Here is a 17,477-nt window from a genome sequence, read left to right as displayed (position 1 = left end):
GAGGGATACAGAGACAGGGAGATGACAGAGACAGAGACAGAGAGAGACACAGATGAAAGAGGCAGAGAGACAGAGACGAGAGGAGGAGGACACAGAGATAGGGAGATGACAGAGACAGAGACAGAGAGACAAAGATGAGAGAGTCAGAGAGACAGATGAGAGGAGGACACAGAGATAGAGGGATAGAGAGACAGGGAGATGACAGAGACAGAGACAGAGAGAGATACAGATGAGAGAGGCAGAGAGACAGATGAGAGGAGGACACAGAGATAGAGACAGAGACAGAGACAGGGAGATGACAGAGACAGAGACAGAGAGATACAGATGAGAGAGGCAGAGAGACAGAGACGAGAGGAGGAGGACACAGAGATAGATAGGGAGATGATAGAGACAGAGAGAGACAAGGGAATGAGAGAGACAGACAGAGATGAGAGGAGGAGGACACAGAGACAGAGAGAGACAGGGAGATGATGGAAACAGAGAAAGAGAAACACAGAGAGCAGACAGAGGAAGAGAGACAGAGGGACAGAGATAAGAGAGGAAGACAGAGATAGGGAAATGAGAGAGACACAGAGACAGAGATAAGGGAGGAAGACAGAAAGAGAGACACAGATGGGAAGATGAGAGACAGAGACAGAGAGACAGAGATGAGAGAGTAGGATAGACAGAGATAGAGAGATGGTGGGGCACGGTGGCTCACGGCTGTAATCCCAGCACCTTGGGAGGCCGAGGCAGATGGATCACCTGAGGTTGGGAGTTCGAGACCAGCCTGACCAAAATGGTGAAACCCTGTCTCTACTAAAAATACAAAAATTAGCTGGGCGTGGTGGCACACGCCTGTAATCCCAGCTACTCCAGAGGCTGAGGAAGGAGAGTCACTTAAACCTGGGAGGCAGAGGTTGCAGTGAACCAAGATTACACCACTGCACTCCAGCCTGGGTGACAGAGTGAGACTCCGTCTCAAAAACAACAACAACAACAAAAAGACTGATGGGGAGATGACAGAGATGGAGAAAGAGAGACAAAAGAGAGACAGAAACAAGACAGGAAGACAGAAATAGAGATACGGGGAGATGACAGACACAGAAAGAGAGACAGAGAGATAAGAGAAGAAGACAGAGGGCGGGGTGTGGTGGCTCATGCCTCTAATCCCAGCACTTTGGGAGGCTGAGGCGGGCGGGTCACAAGGTCAGAAGTTCGAGACCAGCCTGGCCAATATGGTGAAACCCTGTCTCTACTAAAAATACAAGAATTAGCCGGGCGTTGTGGTGCGCACCTGTAATCCCAGCTACTTGGGATGCTGAGGTGGGAGAATCGCTTAAACCCGGGAGGTGGAGGTTGCAGTGAGAGGAGGTTGCAGTGAGCCGAGGTCACGCCACTGCACTCCAGCCTGGGAGATAGAGTGAGACTCTGCGTCAAAAAAAAAAAAAAAAAAAAAGGCGGGGCGCGGTGGCTCACACCTGTAATCCCAGCACTTTGGGAGGCCAAGGCAGGCGGATCACAAGGTCAGGAGATCAAGACCATCCTGGCTGACGTGGTGAAACCCCGTCTCTACTAAAAATGCAAAAAAATTAGCCGGGTGTGGTGGCGGGTGCCTGTAGTCCCAGCTACTCGGGAGGCTGAGGCAGGAGAATGGTGTGAATCCAGGAGGCGGAGCTTGCAGTGAGCTGAGATGGCGCCACTGCACTCCAGCCTGGGCAACAGAGCCAGACTCCATCTCAAAAAAAAAAAAAAAAGACAGAGATAGAAAGAGACAGAGAGATGGGAGATGGGGAGATGAGAGAGACAGAGGCAGAGCAAAAGAAACACAGAGAGTCAGAGATAAGAGAGGAGGAAGACACAGACAAAGATACAGGGAGACAGAGAGACAAAACAGCAAGACAGACAGATGGAGACCAAGAGATAGAGACAGAGACAGAGACGTGGAGGCTGGGTGCGGTGGCTGACGCCTGTAATCCCAGCACTTTGGGAGGCCAAGATGGGTGGATCACCTGAGGTCAGGAGTCCGAGACCAGCCTGACCAACATGGTGAAACCCCATCTCTACTAAAAATACAAAAATTAGCTGGGCATGGTGGCGCGTGCCTGTAATCCCAGGTATTCCGGAGGCTGAGGCAGGGGAATTGCTTGAACCTGGGAGGTGGAGGTTGCAGAGAGCCGAGATCGCATCACTGCACTCTAGTCTGGGCAATAAGAGCGAAACTCCGTCTCAAAAAAAAAAAAAAGAGACAGAGACATGGAGAAGAGAGACAGAGAGAGACACAGGAGCGCAGGCCAGGGGAAGCAGCTGCCATCGCAGATATCCCAGCGATCAGGATGCCCAGGAACAAGGAAACCCCCAGGGGCAGGCTGGACAGGCTCGGGGATCCCCGCTCCCACTCCCGCCTCCCCTCTGTTTGCTGAAAAACTCCAAGAAACCCGTGGGGATTTCGGGGGAGTTGCCAAGGGGCAGGGAGAGGCTGGGGGTAGGGGGCTTCCACCATGGCCAGCCTTAGGATTTAGGAAAGTATCTTTCTTTCCTTTTTTTTTTTTTTAATCTTTTTTTAGAGGAAGGGTCTTGCCCTGTCACCCAGGCTGAAGTGCAACAGCCCCTAACTGCTGCACTCAAGCGGTCCTCCCTCCTCAGCCTCCTGAGTAGCTGGGACCACAAGTGCGCGCCACCACGCCCAGCTAATTTTTGTATTTTTGATAGAGATGGGGGTTTCCCCATGTTGCCCAGGCTGGTCTTCAACTCCTGGGCTCAAGAGATCCTCCCACATTGGTCTCCCAAAGTGCTGGGATTATAGGCATGAGGCACCGCACCCGGCCAAGCCTGCCTTTCTTTAACATTTCCATACTTAGTTCAGCATGCACTTTTTTGGCACCCATTTTGCCTTTTTGAAATATTGCATTAAGATGGAGTTTATCCAAAGGCCGGGCACCGTGGCTCATGCCTGTATTCCCAGCACTTTGGGAGGCCAAGGCGGACGGATCACCTGAAGTCAGGAGTTCGAGACCAGCCTGGCCAACATGGTGGAACCCTGTCTCTACTAAAAATACAAAAATGAGCCGGGTGTGGTGGCACGTGCCTTGTAATCTTAGTTACTCGGGAGGCTGAGGCAGGAGAATCACCTGAACCCGGGAGGCAGAGGTTGTAGTGAGTCGAGATTACTCCACTGCACTCCAGCCTGGGTGACAGAGGGAGACTCCACATAAAAAAAAATAAAAGAGGCCAGGTGTGGTGGCTCAAGCCTGTAATCCCAGCACTTTGGGAGGCCAAGGCGGGTGGATCATGAGGTCAGGAAATTGACCATCCTGGCTAACATGGTGAAACCCATCTCTACTAAAAATATAAAAAATTAGCTGGGCGTGGTGGCGGGTGCCTGTAGTCCCAGCTACTTGGGAGGCTGACGCAGGAGAATGGCGTGAACCCAGGAGGCAGAGCTTGCAGTGAGCCGAGACAGCACCACTGCACTCCAGCCTGGGCGGCAGAGCGAGACTCCGTCTCAAAAAAAAAAAAAGAAAGAAAAAAGATGGGGTTTATCCTGATGGCTGATTTGTGGCGTGGGGTAGGTGGGGAGGGGTGTGAGCGCTTCCTTTTCTGGGCCACCCTCTCCCCTCCCCGCAGTGGAAGCCCAGCAACCAGACGGCACACGTTGATCCTATGCACAGAATGCCTTTATTCCTGGGCTGGCGTCTGGATGTGGAGGACACGGGGACTCACAGATTCTCCGGTGGCGGGGGAGGGGCACTCACGGCCCGGGTCCAGACTGACCAGTGTGTGCGTGCAGAGACCAGGTGGGGTGATGGAGCCATCTGGGGGTGGTCGGGCAGGGACCCAGGCTGGTCTCCAAGTGCATGGGCCTGGATAGGGCCAAGTGAAGCCAAATGAAGCCGGTCTGCAAGGGGCCTGCAGGGGGGTGAGGTCCCTGCGTGGGTGTGGTCAGTGTAGCCACTGGGCCTGGCCTTTCTCAGCGGCCCTGAGCCTGGAGTCTCTGCATCTGCAGAATCTGGCTGAGAATCCGCTGCACATCTTCATCCATCTGGCCCTAGGGTTGGGGGAGTAGAGGGAGACCCTGAGTATACCCTCCATGGCTGCCCCAAGTCCCTCCACCACTGCCATAGACCAAGCCAGCCAGGACTGAAATGCACACAGGGGGGCCCCCACATGCCACGAACCTCTCCCCAGACCAGCCTCCCACTGTACAGAAGGGGAAACTGAGGCCCAGAGAGCAACAGTGGTATGCCCAAAGCCACCGGGTACCCAGGAGCTGGGCCACTCACCTGAATGGCATATAGGAGGTGGCTTCTGTACAAAGCCACCACGCTGGAGTGGTCCCTGGCAGCTTCCTGCGGGCAGGAGGAAGGGGTGCTCAGAAGAGCAGGAGCACCTCCCCACCGAGCAAAACACACCAAAAAGCACCCTTTGCACCCCAAGCCTGTATGTTGATGGCCGACTGCTAAAATATAAAAATATGGCGGGGCATAGTGGCATACATTTGTAATCCGAGCACTTTGGGAGGCTGAGGTGGGTGGCTCACTTGAGGTCAGGAGTTCAAGACCAGCCTGGACCAACATGGTAAAATCCCGTCTCTACTAAAAATACAAAAATTGGCCGGGCGCAGTGGCTCACACCTGTAATCCCAGCACTTTGGGAGGCCAAGGCGGGCGGATAACAGGGTCAAGAGATCAAGACCACCCTGGCTAACACGGTGAAACCCCGTCTTTACTAAAAGTACAAAAAATTAGCCAGGCGTGGTGGCACATGCCTGTAGTCCCAGCTACTCAGGAGGCTAAGGCAGGAGAATCACTTGAACCCGGGAGGCGGAGGTTGCAGTGAGCTGAGATCGTGCACTGCACTCCAGCCTGAGTGACAAAGTGAGACTCAAAAAAACCAAAAAATTTCCCAGGCAAGGTGGCTCACACCTGTAGTCCCAGCTAGTCAGGAAGCTGAGGCAGGAGAATCACTTGAACCCGGGAGCCGGGAGGCAGAGGTTGCAGTGAGCCAAGATCGTGTCACTGCACTCCAGCCTGGGCAACAGAGTGAGACTGGCTCAAAAAAAAAAAAAAAAAAAATATATATATATATATATATATATATCGCCAGGCACTTTGGGAGGTTGAGGTGGAGAACTGCTTGAGGCCAGGAGTTTGAGGCTGCTCAGTGAGCTATGATTGCACCACTGCACTCCAGCCTAATAGAGCGAGATCCTATGTCCAAAAAAAAGGCAGAGGGCGGCCAGGAGCAGTGGCTCATGCCTGTAATCCCAGCGTTTTGGGAGGCTTATGCGAGCCCAGGAGTTCAAGACCAGCCTTGCCAACATGGTGAAACTCCATCTCTACTAAAAATACAAAAATTAGCTGGGTGTGGTGGTGCGTGCCTGTAATTCCAGCTACGCAGGACGCTAAGGCATGAAAATTGCTTAAACCCGGAAGGCGGAGGCTGCAGTGAGCTGAGATTGTGCCACTGCACTCCAGCCTGGGCGATGGAGTGAGACCCTGTCTCAAAAAAAAAAAGGAAGTATTTCCTGGCCATGCCATGCATGTGATGTGGACCCCACCTGCCTACCCCAGCCCCTCTCCTGGGATTCCCACCTGCGCTGTGCTGATTGGTAAATATTTGGACTCCTCCACCCTGATGGTCCCCTGGCCCCTGCCTGGCCCAGCCCTTACCTGCAGCTGCTGCTGTAAATCCTTCACCTGGTCACGGAGAGCCTCCACCTCAGGGGTGGCCAGGGCGGCCGGCTGCTCCTTCAAGGCTTCCTTAAGATTGAAGACTTCTTTGGAGAGTTCTGTGATCTGGGGGTGCAGGTGCTGTCAGCGATCACCCTAAGCCCAGAGCTGGGGGCTGAGGACCTCCCTGCAGCCGCAGGAAGAGGCCAGGGATAAAGGCTTTCGAGGGAAGGTCCCGTCCCTGGGGTTAGCAAACTCTGGCCTGAGGGCCACGTCTGGCCCACAGCCTGTTTTAATTGTATTTATTTATATTTTAGATGCTTATGATTACCAACACAGCCTGTTTTTATACAACCCACAAGCTAAGGTTGGTTTTCACTTTTTTTGTTTTTGTTTGTTTTTTTTGAGACAGAGTCTCGCTCTGTTGCCCAGGCTGGAGTGCAGTGGTGTGATCTCAGCTCACTACAACTTCCGCCTCCCAGGTTCAAGCAATTCTCCTGCCTCAGCCTCCTGAGTAGCTGGGACTACAGGTGCCCATCACCACATCTGGCTAATGTTTCTATTTTTAGAAGAGACGGGGTTTCGCCATGTTGGCCAGGCTGGTCTTGAACTCCTGACCTCAGGTGATCCACTTGCCTGGGCCTCCCAAAGTGCTGGGATTACAGGCGGGAGCCACTGTGCCCGGCCAATAGTTCTTAACTTAGTAGTTGCTGTGATCCTGCACAGAGATTAAGTTTAAACTGCGCCTGGTCAACAGTAGGCACTCAATAAATGCTGGGCCTTATTATTACTTAGATCTGGGGTTCTCAACTTGAGGCAATTCTGCCCCCCCCAAGGGGACACTGGGTGTTGTGTGGGGACATCTGTGGTTGTCACGACTTGGAGGAGCTCTTGGCATGGAGTGGGTAGAGGTCAAGGATGCTGCTCAGTCCCCTACAATGCCCAAGATGGCCCCAGCCCAGGAAATGATCCCGCCCCAATGTCCACAGTGTGCAAGGGAAGAAACCAGGCTACAGATAAACCATCATCCTAACTGCAATTTTACCCTCCCTTTACAGAGGGGAAACTCAAGCTCAGAGAGGTGAAGTGTCTGGCCTAAGGTCCCACAGTGAGTCGAGGCTGGGTCATTCTTTATGCTGAAGCACCTGGGACTCTGGGTGTCTCGTCTCCTGTCCAGTGACATGTTGTGTGACTTTGAGCCACTCACTTCATCTCTTAAAGCTTTGGTTTGCTTATCTGGAAAATGGGGACAAAAATACTTTCTAAAACCAGGTGCGGTGGCTCACGCCTGTCATCCTATCACTTTGGGAGGCTGAGGCAGACAGACCGCATGAGCTCAAGAGTTTGAGACCAACCTGGGCAATATGGTGAAACCCCGTCTCTTACCCAAAAACAAACAAACAAACAAAAAAAGCCAAAAAAAAAACAGGCCAGGCACGGTGGCTCATGTCTGTAATCCCAGCACTTTGGGAGGCTGAATCACCTGAGGTCGGGAGTTCGAGACCAGCCTGGCCAACATGGTGAAACCCCGTCTCTACTAAAAATACAAAAATTAGCTGGGTGTGGTGGCACTCGCCTGCAGTCCCAGCTACTCGGGAGGCTGAGGCAGGAGAATCTCTTGAACCCGGGAGGTGAGGTTGCAGTGAGCCAAAATCATGCCACTGTACTTTAGCCTTAGCGACAGAGTGAAACTTTCTCTCAAAAAAAAAAAGAAAGAAACAAAAAAATTAGCCAGGCGTGGTGGCACACACCTGTAACCTGTAGTCCTGGCTACTCAGGAGGCTGAGGCAGGAAGATTGCTTGAACCCAGGAGGTCGAAGCTGCAATGATCTGAGATTGCACCACTGCACTCCAGCCTGGGTGACAAAGTGAGACTCTGTCAAAAAAAAAAAGCTTTCTGGCTTTTAGGGTTGCAGGAAGATTATAAATGGTAATGTGTGAGGCCGGGCGCGGTGGCTCACGCCTGTAATCCCAGCACTCTGGGAGGCCGAGGCGGGCGGATCACGAGGTCAGGAGATCGAGATCATCCCGGCTAACATGGTGAAACCCCGTCTCTGCTAAAAATACAAAAAAATTAGCCGGGTGTGGTGGCGGGCGCCTGTAGTCCCAGCTACTCGGGAGGCTGAGGCAGGAGAATGGCGTGAACCCGGGAGGCAGAGTTTGCAGTGAGCCAAGATCACGCCACTGCACTCCAGTCTGGGTGACAGAGCAAGACTCTGCCTCAGAAAAAAGCAAAACAACAATAAAAAAAGGTAATGTGTGAAAAATTCCCAATCTAACACCTGGAGGCTGTTGTTATCATCATTAGTATTGTTTAGGAACGAAACGTGGGAACGTGGGTACAAACCCAGCTGAAAGACTGCATGGCTGTGTGACCTTAGGCAAGTGACTTCACTTCTCTGTGCTTCCGTTTCCTCAAATGGGGATAATAAAAGCCCCTATCCTGTGAGAACTGGATGTGATTAAACGCATCAAGTCCACAGGGCCTGGCATGCAGTAAGCACTCAATAAATGTAACTGTGGAGACAGACACAGTGGCTCACGCCTGTAACCCCAGCCCTTTTGGGGGCTGAGGCAGTCGGATCACTTGAGCTCAGGAGTTCGAGACCAGCCTGGCCAACATGACGAAACCCCATCTCTACTAAAAATATAAAAAATTAGCTGGGTGTGGTGTCATGTGCCTGTAATCCCAGCTGCTCGGGAGGCTGAGGCAGGAGAATTGCTTGAACCCAGAGGTTGCAGTGAGCCGAGATCATGCCACTGCACTCCAGCCTGGGAGACAGAGCAAGATTCCGTCTCAAGTAAAAAAATAAAATAAATGTAACTGTGGTTATAACTGGTACCTGGAACAGCAGCCTGTGTGTGTCTGACTTGTCAGAGGCTGTAACCGGGTCCCCTTCCGTTTCTGAGCCTCAGTTTCCCTTCTGGAAAATGGGTTGATTTTCCAAGGCCCTTGCAGTGAGGACCTTCATAGATTGGCCCCAACCTTTGCTGAGTGGATGCCTCCCTGATTGAGTGTGGGAGAGGGGGCACCCACCTTCTTGTCCTTCTCCTTGGCCTTGTCCAGAGCCTCCTGGGCCCTGCTCTGGGCCTGGCGAGCCCTTTCCGCCTCGGTCCGTAGCCCCCGTAGCTGCTGCTCTGCTGTGGCCAGCTGTGCCTCGGCTGCGTGTCGCTCACTCTTCATGAACAGGGCCTCGCGCTGCACCTGTGGCCCAAGCCCACGCATGACTCTCAGGACACTAAGACTCCAATGATGCCAGACCCCAGAATTCATATGATCCTTCTACTTTGTTCTTTTGTTTTTGGATTTTTTTTAAGACAGGGTCTTGCTCTGTTGCTCCGGACCTGCACTCCTGGCTGGAGTGCGGTGGTGCGATCATGGCTCACTGTAGCCTCAATCTTTCAGGCTTAAGTGATCCTCCCACCTCGGCCTTCCAAGTAGCTGGGACCACAGGTGCCACCATGCCTGGCTACTGTTTTCTTGTTTTTGTTTTGTTTTTGTTTTTGTTTTTGAGACAGAGTCTTGCTCTGTCGCCTAGGCTGGAGTGCAGTGATGTAATCTCAGCTCACTGCAACCTCCACTTCCCGGGTTCAAGCGATTCTCCTGCCTCAGCCTCCCCAGTAGCTGGGATTACAGGCACGTGCCACAATGCCAACCTAATTTTTGTATTTTTAGTAGAGACGGGGTTTCACGATGTTGTCCAGGCTGGTCTCGAACTTGGGACCTCAGGTGATCCACTTACCTTGGCCTCCCAAAGTGCTGGTATTACAGGAGTGAGCCACGGTGCCCGGCCATGAGCTCAGGTATTTGAGACCAGCGTGGGCAACATGGCAAAACCCTGTCTTTACAAAAAATTAAAAAGTTAGACAAGCATGGTGGTGCACACCTGTGGTACCAGCTACTTGGGAGGCTGAGGTGGGAGGATTACTTGAGCCCAGGAGGTGGAGGTTGCAGTGAGCTATGATTGTGCCACTGCACTCCAGCCTGGGTGACTGGGTGACTTTTCAGACAGAGCCAGACCCTGTCTGAAAAAAAAAAAAAGAAAGGAAAGGAAGGGAAGGGGAAGGCGGGAGGGAAGGGGGATGAAGAAAGAAAGAAAGGAAAGAAAGGAAAGAGAGAGGAAGGAAGGAGAAATAAAGAGAAAGAAAGAGAGAAAACACAAGTGGAAAATTCCAAGAGGTCAGGATGGCTGCAGGGTCAAATGTCTGTTCAAGGCCAGGCGCGGAGGCTGATGCCCATAATCCCAGCACTTTGAGAGGCTGAGGTGGGTGGATCACCTGAGGTCAGGAGTTCAAGACCAGCCTGGCCAACACGGTGAAATCCCATCTCTACTAAAAATACAAAAGTTAGCTGGGCGTGGGGGCAGGTGCCTGTAATTCCAGCTACTCCGGAGGCTGAGGCAGGAGAATCACTTGAACCGGGGAAGAGGAGGTTGCAGTGAGCTGAGATCGCACCACTACACTCCAGCCTGGGCGACACGAGTGAAACTCCATCTCAAAAATAAATAAAGAAAGAAAATAAAGTAGGTCTGTTCAAGTAAAACTGATGGGTTCAAAACACCTCAAGGCTGCGGGGCTGAAACAGGCCGCCACGTGGCCGATGGGGGTGGGGCCCGGGTGGTGACCGGCCCTGCTCACCTGGAAGACCTCTGCGCTGGTCTTCTCATGCCGCCGTCCCAGCTCCTCCAGCTGCCCCTCCAGCTGGGCCACGTTGGCCTGCAGGGTGCCCACGATGCGTTCGTGCTCCGAGAGCGCCACGCTGCACACACGCTCCCGCTCCAGCTCCGCGCGCAGCCGGGCGGCCTCCTTGCCCGTGGCCACCACCTCCTGCTCCAGACTGGCCGCCCGGCCCCGCAGCTCCAGGGCCTCCTCCTGCAGCCGGCGGTGCTCAGAGGCCGGCACCACGGACTGGCGGAGGGCCTCGGAGGCCTCCCGCAGCTCGGCCAGGCCCTGCCGCGCCTCCTCGCAGGCCGCAGCCAGCTCAGCCACTCGGGCCTCAGCGGCGTCCCGTGCCCGGCCCAGTTCCGCGGCCGCCGTGCGCTGCTGCTCCCCCGTGGCCCTGGCCGTGGCCAGCTGCTCCCGCAGAACCTCCAGCTCCCGGCTCTGCTCCAGCCGCGCCTCCTCCCGCTGGGCCAGCTCGGCCCGCAGGCCCCGCGCCTCCTCCTCGGCCAGCAGCCGGCTGGCCCGAGCCTCATCCAGGCAGGCCGAGGCCGCCTCCAGCTCCCGCAGGCGGGAGTCCCGGTCTCGGAGGTCCTCCCGGGCCTGCTCCAGGGCCGCCCGCAGCTGTGTGGTGTCACCGCCACCACCCCCGCTGGCCCCGCTGCCCTCGGCCTCGCGGACACGCTGTCGCAGCCGGCCCGCCTCAGCCTCCGCGGCCTCGCACTTCCCCAGGGCCGCCTCCAGCTCCGCAGCTGCCTCCCGCTCCCGCTGCCGGAGAGCCTCCTCCAAGCCACGGATCCTGGTCTCCAGCTCTACTTGAAGCTTTTCCGAGGCCTCTGCGGCACCAGGATGTAGGATGGGGCCAGCAGAGATCCCCGGGACCGTGGCCTCTACCCCTGGGTTCTCCACACCTGTGGCACTGACTCCTGTGGCTTCCACCCCTGTGGCCCTAGAGCCCGTGGCCTCCATGTTTGTGGTCCCTGTGACTGGGGGCTCTGCTTGCCCAGCACCCACTCCGTAGGCCTGCATTTCTGCTTCCTCTGCTTTTGTTTTTGTGGCCTCCACCCCCATGGCCTCCACTCCCGTGGCCTCTGTGTCTGTGGCCTGAGCTCCTGTGGGCTTAGTTTCCACGTTTGCTTCTTCTTCTATAGTCTCCATTTCTCTGACCTCAGCCCCTGTGGGTTTTGTTTCTGCGACCTTGGCTCCTGTGGCCTCAGCTCCCGTGGCCTCGGCTCCCATGGCCTCGGCTTCCATAGTCCTGGCTTTCATGGTTTCATCTCCTGCAGCCTCCTCATCTATGGTCTCGGCTCCATTAACTTTGGTTTCTGGAGCCACTGAGCCATTTAGCTCCATGTGGGTTGGCCCGTTTTTGGTGGCCGTGGCTCCAGCACCCTCACTCTCCCCACAGGCTGCCCCCTCTTCTCTGGGGACCTCTCGTGTCTCCTGCTGCCTCAGGGCCTGCAGGGCCTCAGCGTGCTGCCTGCGCAGCTGGTCAAACTCGGCCCGGAGAGAGTCATAGAGGGCAAGAGGGATGACCTCTACCAAAGCTTCCACTTCCATCTGTGTCTCGTCCTTCTCAAAGTTCTCCAGGATCTGGGGAGTGGAGTGGGGGGCGGGAGTCTGGCGGGAGTTGATGTGACCATGGGGACACAGGGCAGCCTTGCCACCTTCCCTGCCCACCCTGACCTCAGGGAACCAGCCCTAGGTCCTCAGATCTATCCCCAGCCTCACTTTCCCTACCTGGACCTTCTCCATCAGTTCCTGGTTCTGTCTGGTGAGCACAGCCACCTGTTCCTGCAGTGAGGCCAGGTGTTCCTGGGCCGACGGGCTGAGTTGTCTGGACAGCAGCACCTCGGCCCCTAGAGGGGGACGCAGAGTCAGGCCCCAGGGGCCTGGGCCACAGGGGGACAGGAGGTGGGGGGCTGGAGTGGTGGATCAGGGTTCCCAGGGCAGGCTCAGCCAAGCAGAATTTAAAAAACGGATGAGTACAAACCTCCCTCCCAACTTCAAACTCCCCCACACCCAGAGGCCCAGGCTCTGTCTTCCAGGGCCCCAGGGGACAAGGCGGCTGGGAGTGCGTGGGGAGGTGGGGGCTCACCTGGAAGGTCAGGCAGCTCACCCTCCTCATCCTGCAGGGTGGTTACGTCATAGCTAGTATTCTCCCGCTCGTTCTGGGGGGAGGGAGCAGAGTCCAGCTCGGGGTTCTGCTCTCAGCCCCCGTGTGTCCCCACCAAGACTCCAGTGGGGACTGGGCTGTTCACATATCCGTATGTCTCCCACGAGCACCAGACGGCTGCATTTGGCCCACAAGGATTTAGTGAGCACCTTCCATGTCCTTTGCCACCCACTCCCCGTGCCTTTTTTTTTTTTCTTTTTTTGGAGCCAGGGTCTTGCTCTGTCACCCAGGCTGGAGTGCAGTGGTGCGATCATAGTTCACTGCAGCCTCCAACCTCTGGGCTCAAGCAATCCTCCCACCTCAGCCTTCCAAGCAGCTGGGACTACAGGTGTGCAACACCATACTTGGCTAATTTTTAATTTTTTTTTTTTTTTTTTTTTTTTGCAGAGATGCGGTCTCGTCACGTCGCCCAGGCTAGTCTCGAACTCCTGGGTTCAAGCGATCCTCCTGCCTCAGTCTCCCAAAGTGTTGGGATGACAGGCATGAGCCACTGTGCCTGGCCCTATTTTTTTTTTTTTTTTTTTGCCCCCAGGCTGGAGTGCCATGGCACGATCTCGGCTCACTGTAACCTTCGCCTCCCAGATTCAAGTGATTCTCCCGCCTCAACCTCCTGAGTAGCTGGGATTACAGGCATGTACCACCACGCCTGGCTAATTTTTGTATTTTTAGTGACACGGGGTTTCACCACGTTGGCCAGGCTGGTCTCGGACTCCTGACCTCAGGTGATCCACCCGCCTTGGCCTCCCAAACTGCTGGGATTACAGGCGTGAGCCACCGAGCCTGCCCCCATTTTTTAAACTAGGTTGTTTTTTGGGTATTGAGTTGCATTAATTCCTTACATATTTTGGTTATTAACTCCTTATCAGATGCATGGTGTATGCCAGCATCCCCCAGCTTCCTGGCCTATGTGCCATGGGCGTTTCCCTCCTGGGTGAGGGGACTCGGGGCAGGCTGTGGTTACCTGTGGGTGTGTTTGTCTGCACGAGAGTGGATGCGACAGTATCCATTTGGCATGCAAAGAGCTGGCTGGAGGTGTCTTTGTGACCACACGTGTGGGTACAGTGTTGTGGGTGTGCCTTGGGGGCCCCTTCCTTCCTGTGACTATGTGAGATTACGTGCATGACTTTTTGTTGATTTGTTTTGAGAGAGAGTCTCACTCTGTCCCCCAGGCTGGAGTGCAGTGGCATGATCTTGGCTCACTGCAACCTCCGCCTCCTGAGTTCAAGCGATTCTCCTGCCTTAGCCTCCCGAGTAGCTGGGATTACAGGAGCTCGCCAGCACACCCGGCTAATTTTTGTATTTTTAGTAGAGATGGGGTTTCCCCATGTTGGCCAGGCTAGTCTCAAACTCCTGACCTCAGGTGATCCACTCGCCTCGGGCTCCCAAAGTGCTGAGATTACAGGCGTGAGCCGCCGTGTCCGGCTTCATGCTTGAGTTTTAGTCTGGTGTGTGTGTGGTTGTGTTTTGAATGTGCCTGTGGATCTCTGTGTTTGTGTGTATGGTTTTCTATATGTATACATGTTTGCATAATTGTGTGTTTTCAGAAATACTGGTGGGGCTTGGTGGCTTATACCTGTAAGATGGGAGGATTACTTGAGGCCAGGAGTTCGAGACCAGACTGGGGAACATAGTGAGTCCCCATCTCTCCAAAAAGAAAAAAATTAGCCAGGTGTGGTGGAACATGCCTGTGGTCCCAGCTACTCGGGAGGCTGAGGTGAGAGGATTGCTTGAGGCCAGGAAAGTCAAGGCTGCAGTGAGCCATGATCGTGCCACCGCACTCCGACCTGGACAACAGAACAAGACCCTGTCTCAAAAAAAAGAAAAGAAATAAATATTTGTTGCATGTGTATGTATTTGTGGGCATGTTGTCTGTGTGTGACTGCACAAGACGGGTGCACGTGCAATGCATGCGTGTGTGATGATGTATTCTTGGACGTTGTTTCTTGCGTGTCTGTAAACTGTGTGTTTGTGGGTGTGCCTGCTGTTAACCATGCTCCGCCACGTGCATACAGAGTGGTTATCCATCCCTGCGTGGATGCGTATGCTTAGAGAAAACTCCTTTCTGGATCTGAGTGTGGTGGCTCATACCTGTAATCCCAGCACTTTGGGAGGCCAAGGCAGGCGGTTCACCTGAGGTCAGGAGTTCAAGACCAGCCTGGCCAACATGGTGAAACCCCATTTCTACTAAAAATACAAAAATTAGCCGGGTGTGATGGTGTGCGCCTGTAATCCCCGCTACTCGGGAGGCTGCGGTAGGCAGGAGTATCACTTGAACCAGGGAGGCGGAGGTTGCAGCGAGCTGAGATTGCACCACTGCACTCCACCCTGGGCAACAAGAGTGAAACTCCATCCTCCCCACCCCCCAAAAAATACAAAAATTAGCTGGACATGGTGACGTGCACCTGTAGTCCCAGCTACTTGGAAGGCTGAGGCAGGAGAATCGCTTGAACCCGGGAGGCAGAGGTTGCCGTGAACCGAGATCACACCATTGCACCCCAGCCTGGGTGACAGAGCGAGACTCTGTCCAAAAAAAAAAAAAAGAAGGAAGGATAGAAGGAAAGAGAGAAGGAAGGAAGGAAAAGGAAAGGAAAGGAAGAAAGAAGGAAGGAAGGAGGAAAGGAAGAAAGAAGGAAGGGAAGGAAAATGAAGGAAGGAAGGAGAGAAGGAAGGAAGGAAAGGAAGGAAGGAGGGAAGGAAGGAAGGAAAGGAAGGAAGGAGGGAAGGAAGGAAGGAAAGGAAGGAAGGAAAGGAAGGAAGGAGGGAGGGAAGGAAGGAAGGAGGGAGAAGGGGAAGAAAGGAAGGGCCTTTCTGTGTCTGTGCACATTTGTAAATGTGCATGGCTGCATGTGACTGTGGGATTGTTTGTTTGAGACGGAGTCTCGCTCTGTCACCCAGGCTGGAGTGCAGTGGTGCGACCTCAGCTCACTGCAAACTACGCCTCCCGGGTTCAAGTGATTCTCCTGCCTCAGCCTTAAGAGTAGCTGGGACTACAGGCGCGCACCACCACACTCAGCTAATTTTTGTATTTGTAGTAGAGATGGGGTTCCACCATGTTGGCCAGGACAGTCTTGATCTCCTGACCTCGTGATCCGCCCGCCTCAGCCTCCCAAAGTGCTGGGATTACAGGCGTGAGCCCTCGCACCCGGCCAAGACTGTGGGTTTGTGAGTGCATGTGTCTGGTGCATGTGTTTGCACGTGTGTGAGGCTGTGCATGCACTGGTGTGACTGTCTTGTCGCTGCTGCAGGAGAGAAGTTCCCCCACCCAGCCCCAGCCCAGCCCTGACTCATCACTGCTCCTACCTCCAGCAGGGACAGCCGGCTCTGCAAACTCTCCACCTCCCGTCCCAGGCTCTCCTTCTCCTCTTGTCTCTCCACCAGCAGCTGCTGTAGCTCTTGCACCTGGGAGCAGCAGTGGAGGCTCAGCTGCCTCTGGGAGGAAAGGCTGGGCAGCAGGAGGGCCGGCTCCTCCCCACCTTCCCACCTACCTGTCTCTCCAGGCTGTGCAGGGAGCTGGCCTCCGGGGACTGACGGGAGAAACAGGGACAGGGGTTGGATCTGGGCAAGAGGCCTCCCTGCCCCACCTCCTGCTTCATGGCCTCCATTCCATGCACATTCACGCATTCCACGTGCAACTATTGAGCACCTACTGCATTCTGCCCGCTCACTCATTACTATTTATTGAGTGCCTGCTGTGTACCAGGCACCATTCTGCCTGCTCACTCATTACTAAATATTTATTGAGCACCTGCTGTATGTTGAGCCCCATTCATTCCTATGTATTTATTTATTTATCTTTTTTTTTTGAGATGGAATCTCACTCTGTCCCCCAGGCTGGAGTGCAGTGGTGTGATCTCGGCTCACTGCAAGCTGCGCCTCTTGAGCTCACGCCATCCTCCTGCCTCAGCCTCCTGAGTAGCTGGGACTACAGGCGCCCGCCAACAGGCCCGGCTAATTTTTTGTATTTTTAGTAGAGATGGGGTTTCACGGTGTTAGCCAGGATGGTCTCGATCTGCTGACCTTGTGATCCGCGTGTCTCAGCCTCCCAAAATGCTGGGATTACAGGCATAAGCCACCGCGCCCGGCCTCATTCCTATTTATTAAGTGCCTACTTTGTGCCAGCTATTGTTCTGACCTGTCACTCAGTATTTATTGAGCACCTACTGTGTGCCAGCATGCACCATTCTGACCAGTCATTCATTTCCAAGTATTTATTAAGTGCCTGCTGTGTGTGCCAGTATGCACCATTCTGGACAATTACTATGTACTTATTAAGCACCTGCTGTATGCCAGGCACTGTTCCATCCACTCATTCACTCAACAAGATTGTTTTTGTTTGTTGTTGTTGTTGTTGTTGAGATGGAGTCTTGCTCTGTCACCCAGGCTGGAGTGCACTGGTGTGATCTTGGCTCACTGCAACCTCTGCCTCCCGGGTTCAAGCAATTCTCCTGCCTCAGCCTCCCAAGTAGCTGGGATTACAGGCCCCTGCCACCATGCCCAGCTAATTTTTTTTTTTGTATTTTTAGTAGAGACAGGGTTTCACCATGTTGGCCAGGCTGGTTTCAAACTCCTGACCTCAAGTCATCTGCCCACCTCAACCTCCCAAAGTGCTGGGATTACAGGTGTGAGCCACCGTGCCCAGCCAGAAAGTTTTTACTGGGTGCCTCTTATGGGGCAGACCCTGGTTTTGGCCATTCATTCATACACTCACTTATTCATTCACCCAATCAGTATTGATGACGCCCATACTGTGACCCAGGCACCATCAGCCACGCCTGCCCTGGCAGGCTCACAGTCAAATGGGTGGACACACATAAAACAGATGCATGCCCAATAGCAGTAAGTGCTGCAAATGGAAATAAAGAGGCCGGGCGCCGTGGCTCACACCTGCAATCCCAGCACTTTAGGAGGTCGCGGCGGGAGGATCACCTGAGGTCAGGAGTTAGAGACCAGCCTGGCCAATGTGCTGAAACCCCGTCTCTACTAAAAATACA

The 17,477-nt window shown here is 54.2% G+C and overlaps 1 protein-coding gene across 17 annotated transcripts in view; it reads right to left on the bottom strand.

Annotated features, from left to right (window-relative positions):
* Positions 1-3,638: 3,638 nt before the first annotated feature.
* The window catches only part of ANKRD24 (ankyrin repeat domain 24), a 42,705-nt gene continuing 28,866 nt past the window's right edge, over positions 3,639-17,477 (bottom strand). For 12 of the 17 annotated variants that reach the window (XM_055371228.1, XM_055371232.1, XM_055371231.2 and 9 more), the window contains 9 exons: positions 15,972-16,010; positions 15,787-15,885; positions 12,409-12,481; positions 12,051-12,169; positions 10,290-11,930; positions 8,689-8,856; positions 5,652-5,777; positions 4,263-4,328; positions 3,639-4,027 (listed from right to left, as the gene is read on the bottom strand). In XM_055371228.1, coding sequence (XP_055227203.1) covers positions 3,950-4,027; positions 4,263-4,328; positions 5,652-5,777; positions 8,689-8,856; positions 10,290-11,930; positions 12,051-12,169; positions 12,409-12,481; positions 15,787-15,885; positions 15,972-16,010 — 2,409 coding nt within the window. In that variant the 3' untranslated portion in view covers positions 3,639-3,949. The remainder of the gene's footprint in view (positions 4,028-4,262; positions 4,329-5,651; positions 5,778-8,688; positions 8,857-10,289; positions 11,931-12,050; positions 12,170-12,408; positions 12,482-15,786; positions 15,886-15,971; positions 16,011-17,477) is intronic. The other 5 variants (XM_055371229.1, XM_055371233.1, XM_055371221.2 and 2 more) reach the window with 1 other exon arrangement.

Source organism: Gorilla gorilla, chromosome 20 (genome assembly GCF_029281585.2).
Source record: "Gorilla gorilla gorilla isolate KB3781 chromosome 20, NHGRI_mGorGor1-v2.1_pri, whole genome shotgun sequence".
Classification (NCBI taxonomy): Eukaryota; Metazoa; Chordata; class Mammalia; order Primates; family Hominidae; genus Gorilla; species Gorilla gorilla.
The sequence above is the reverse complement of the archived record's forward strand: the minus strand, read 5'-3'. Positions and strand labels throughout refer to the sequence as shown.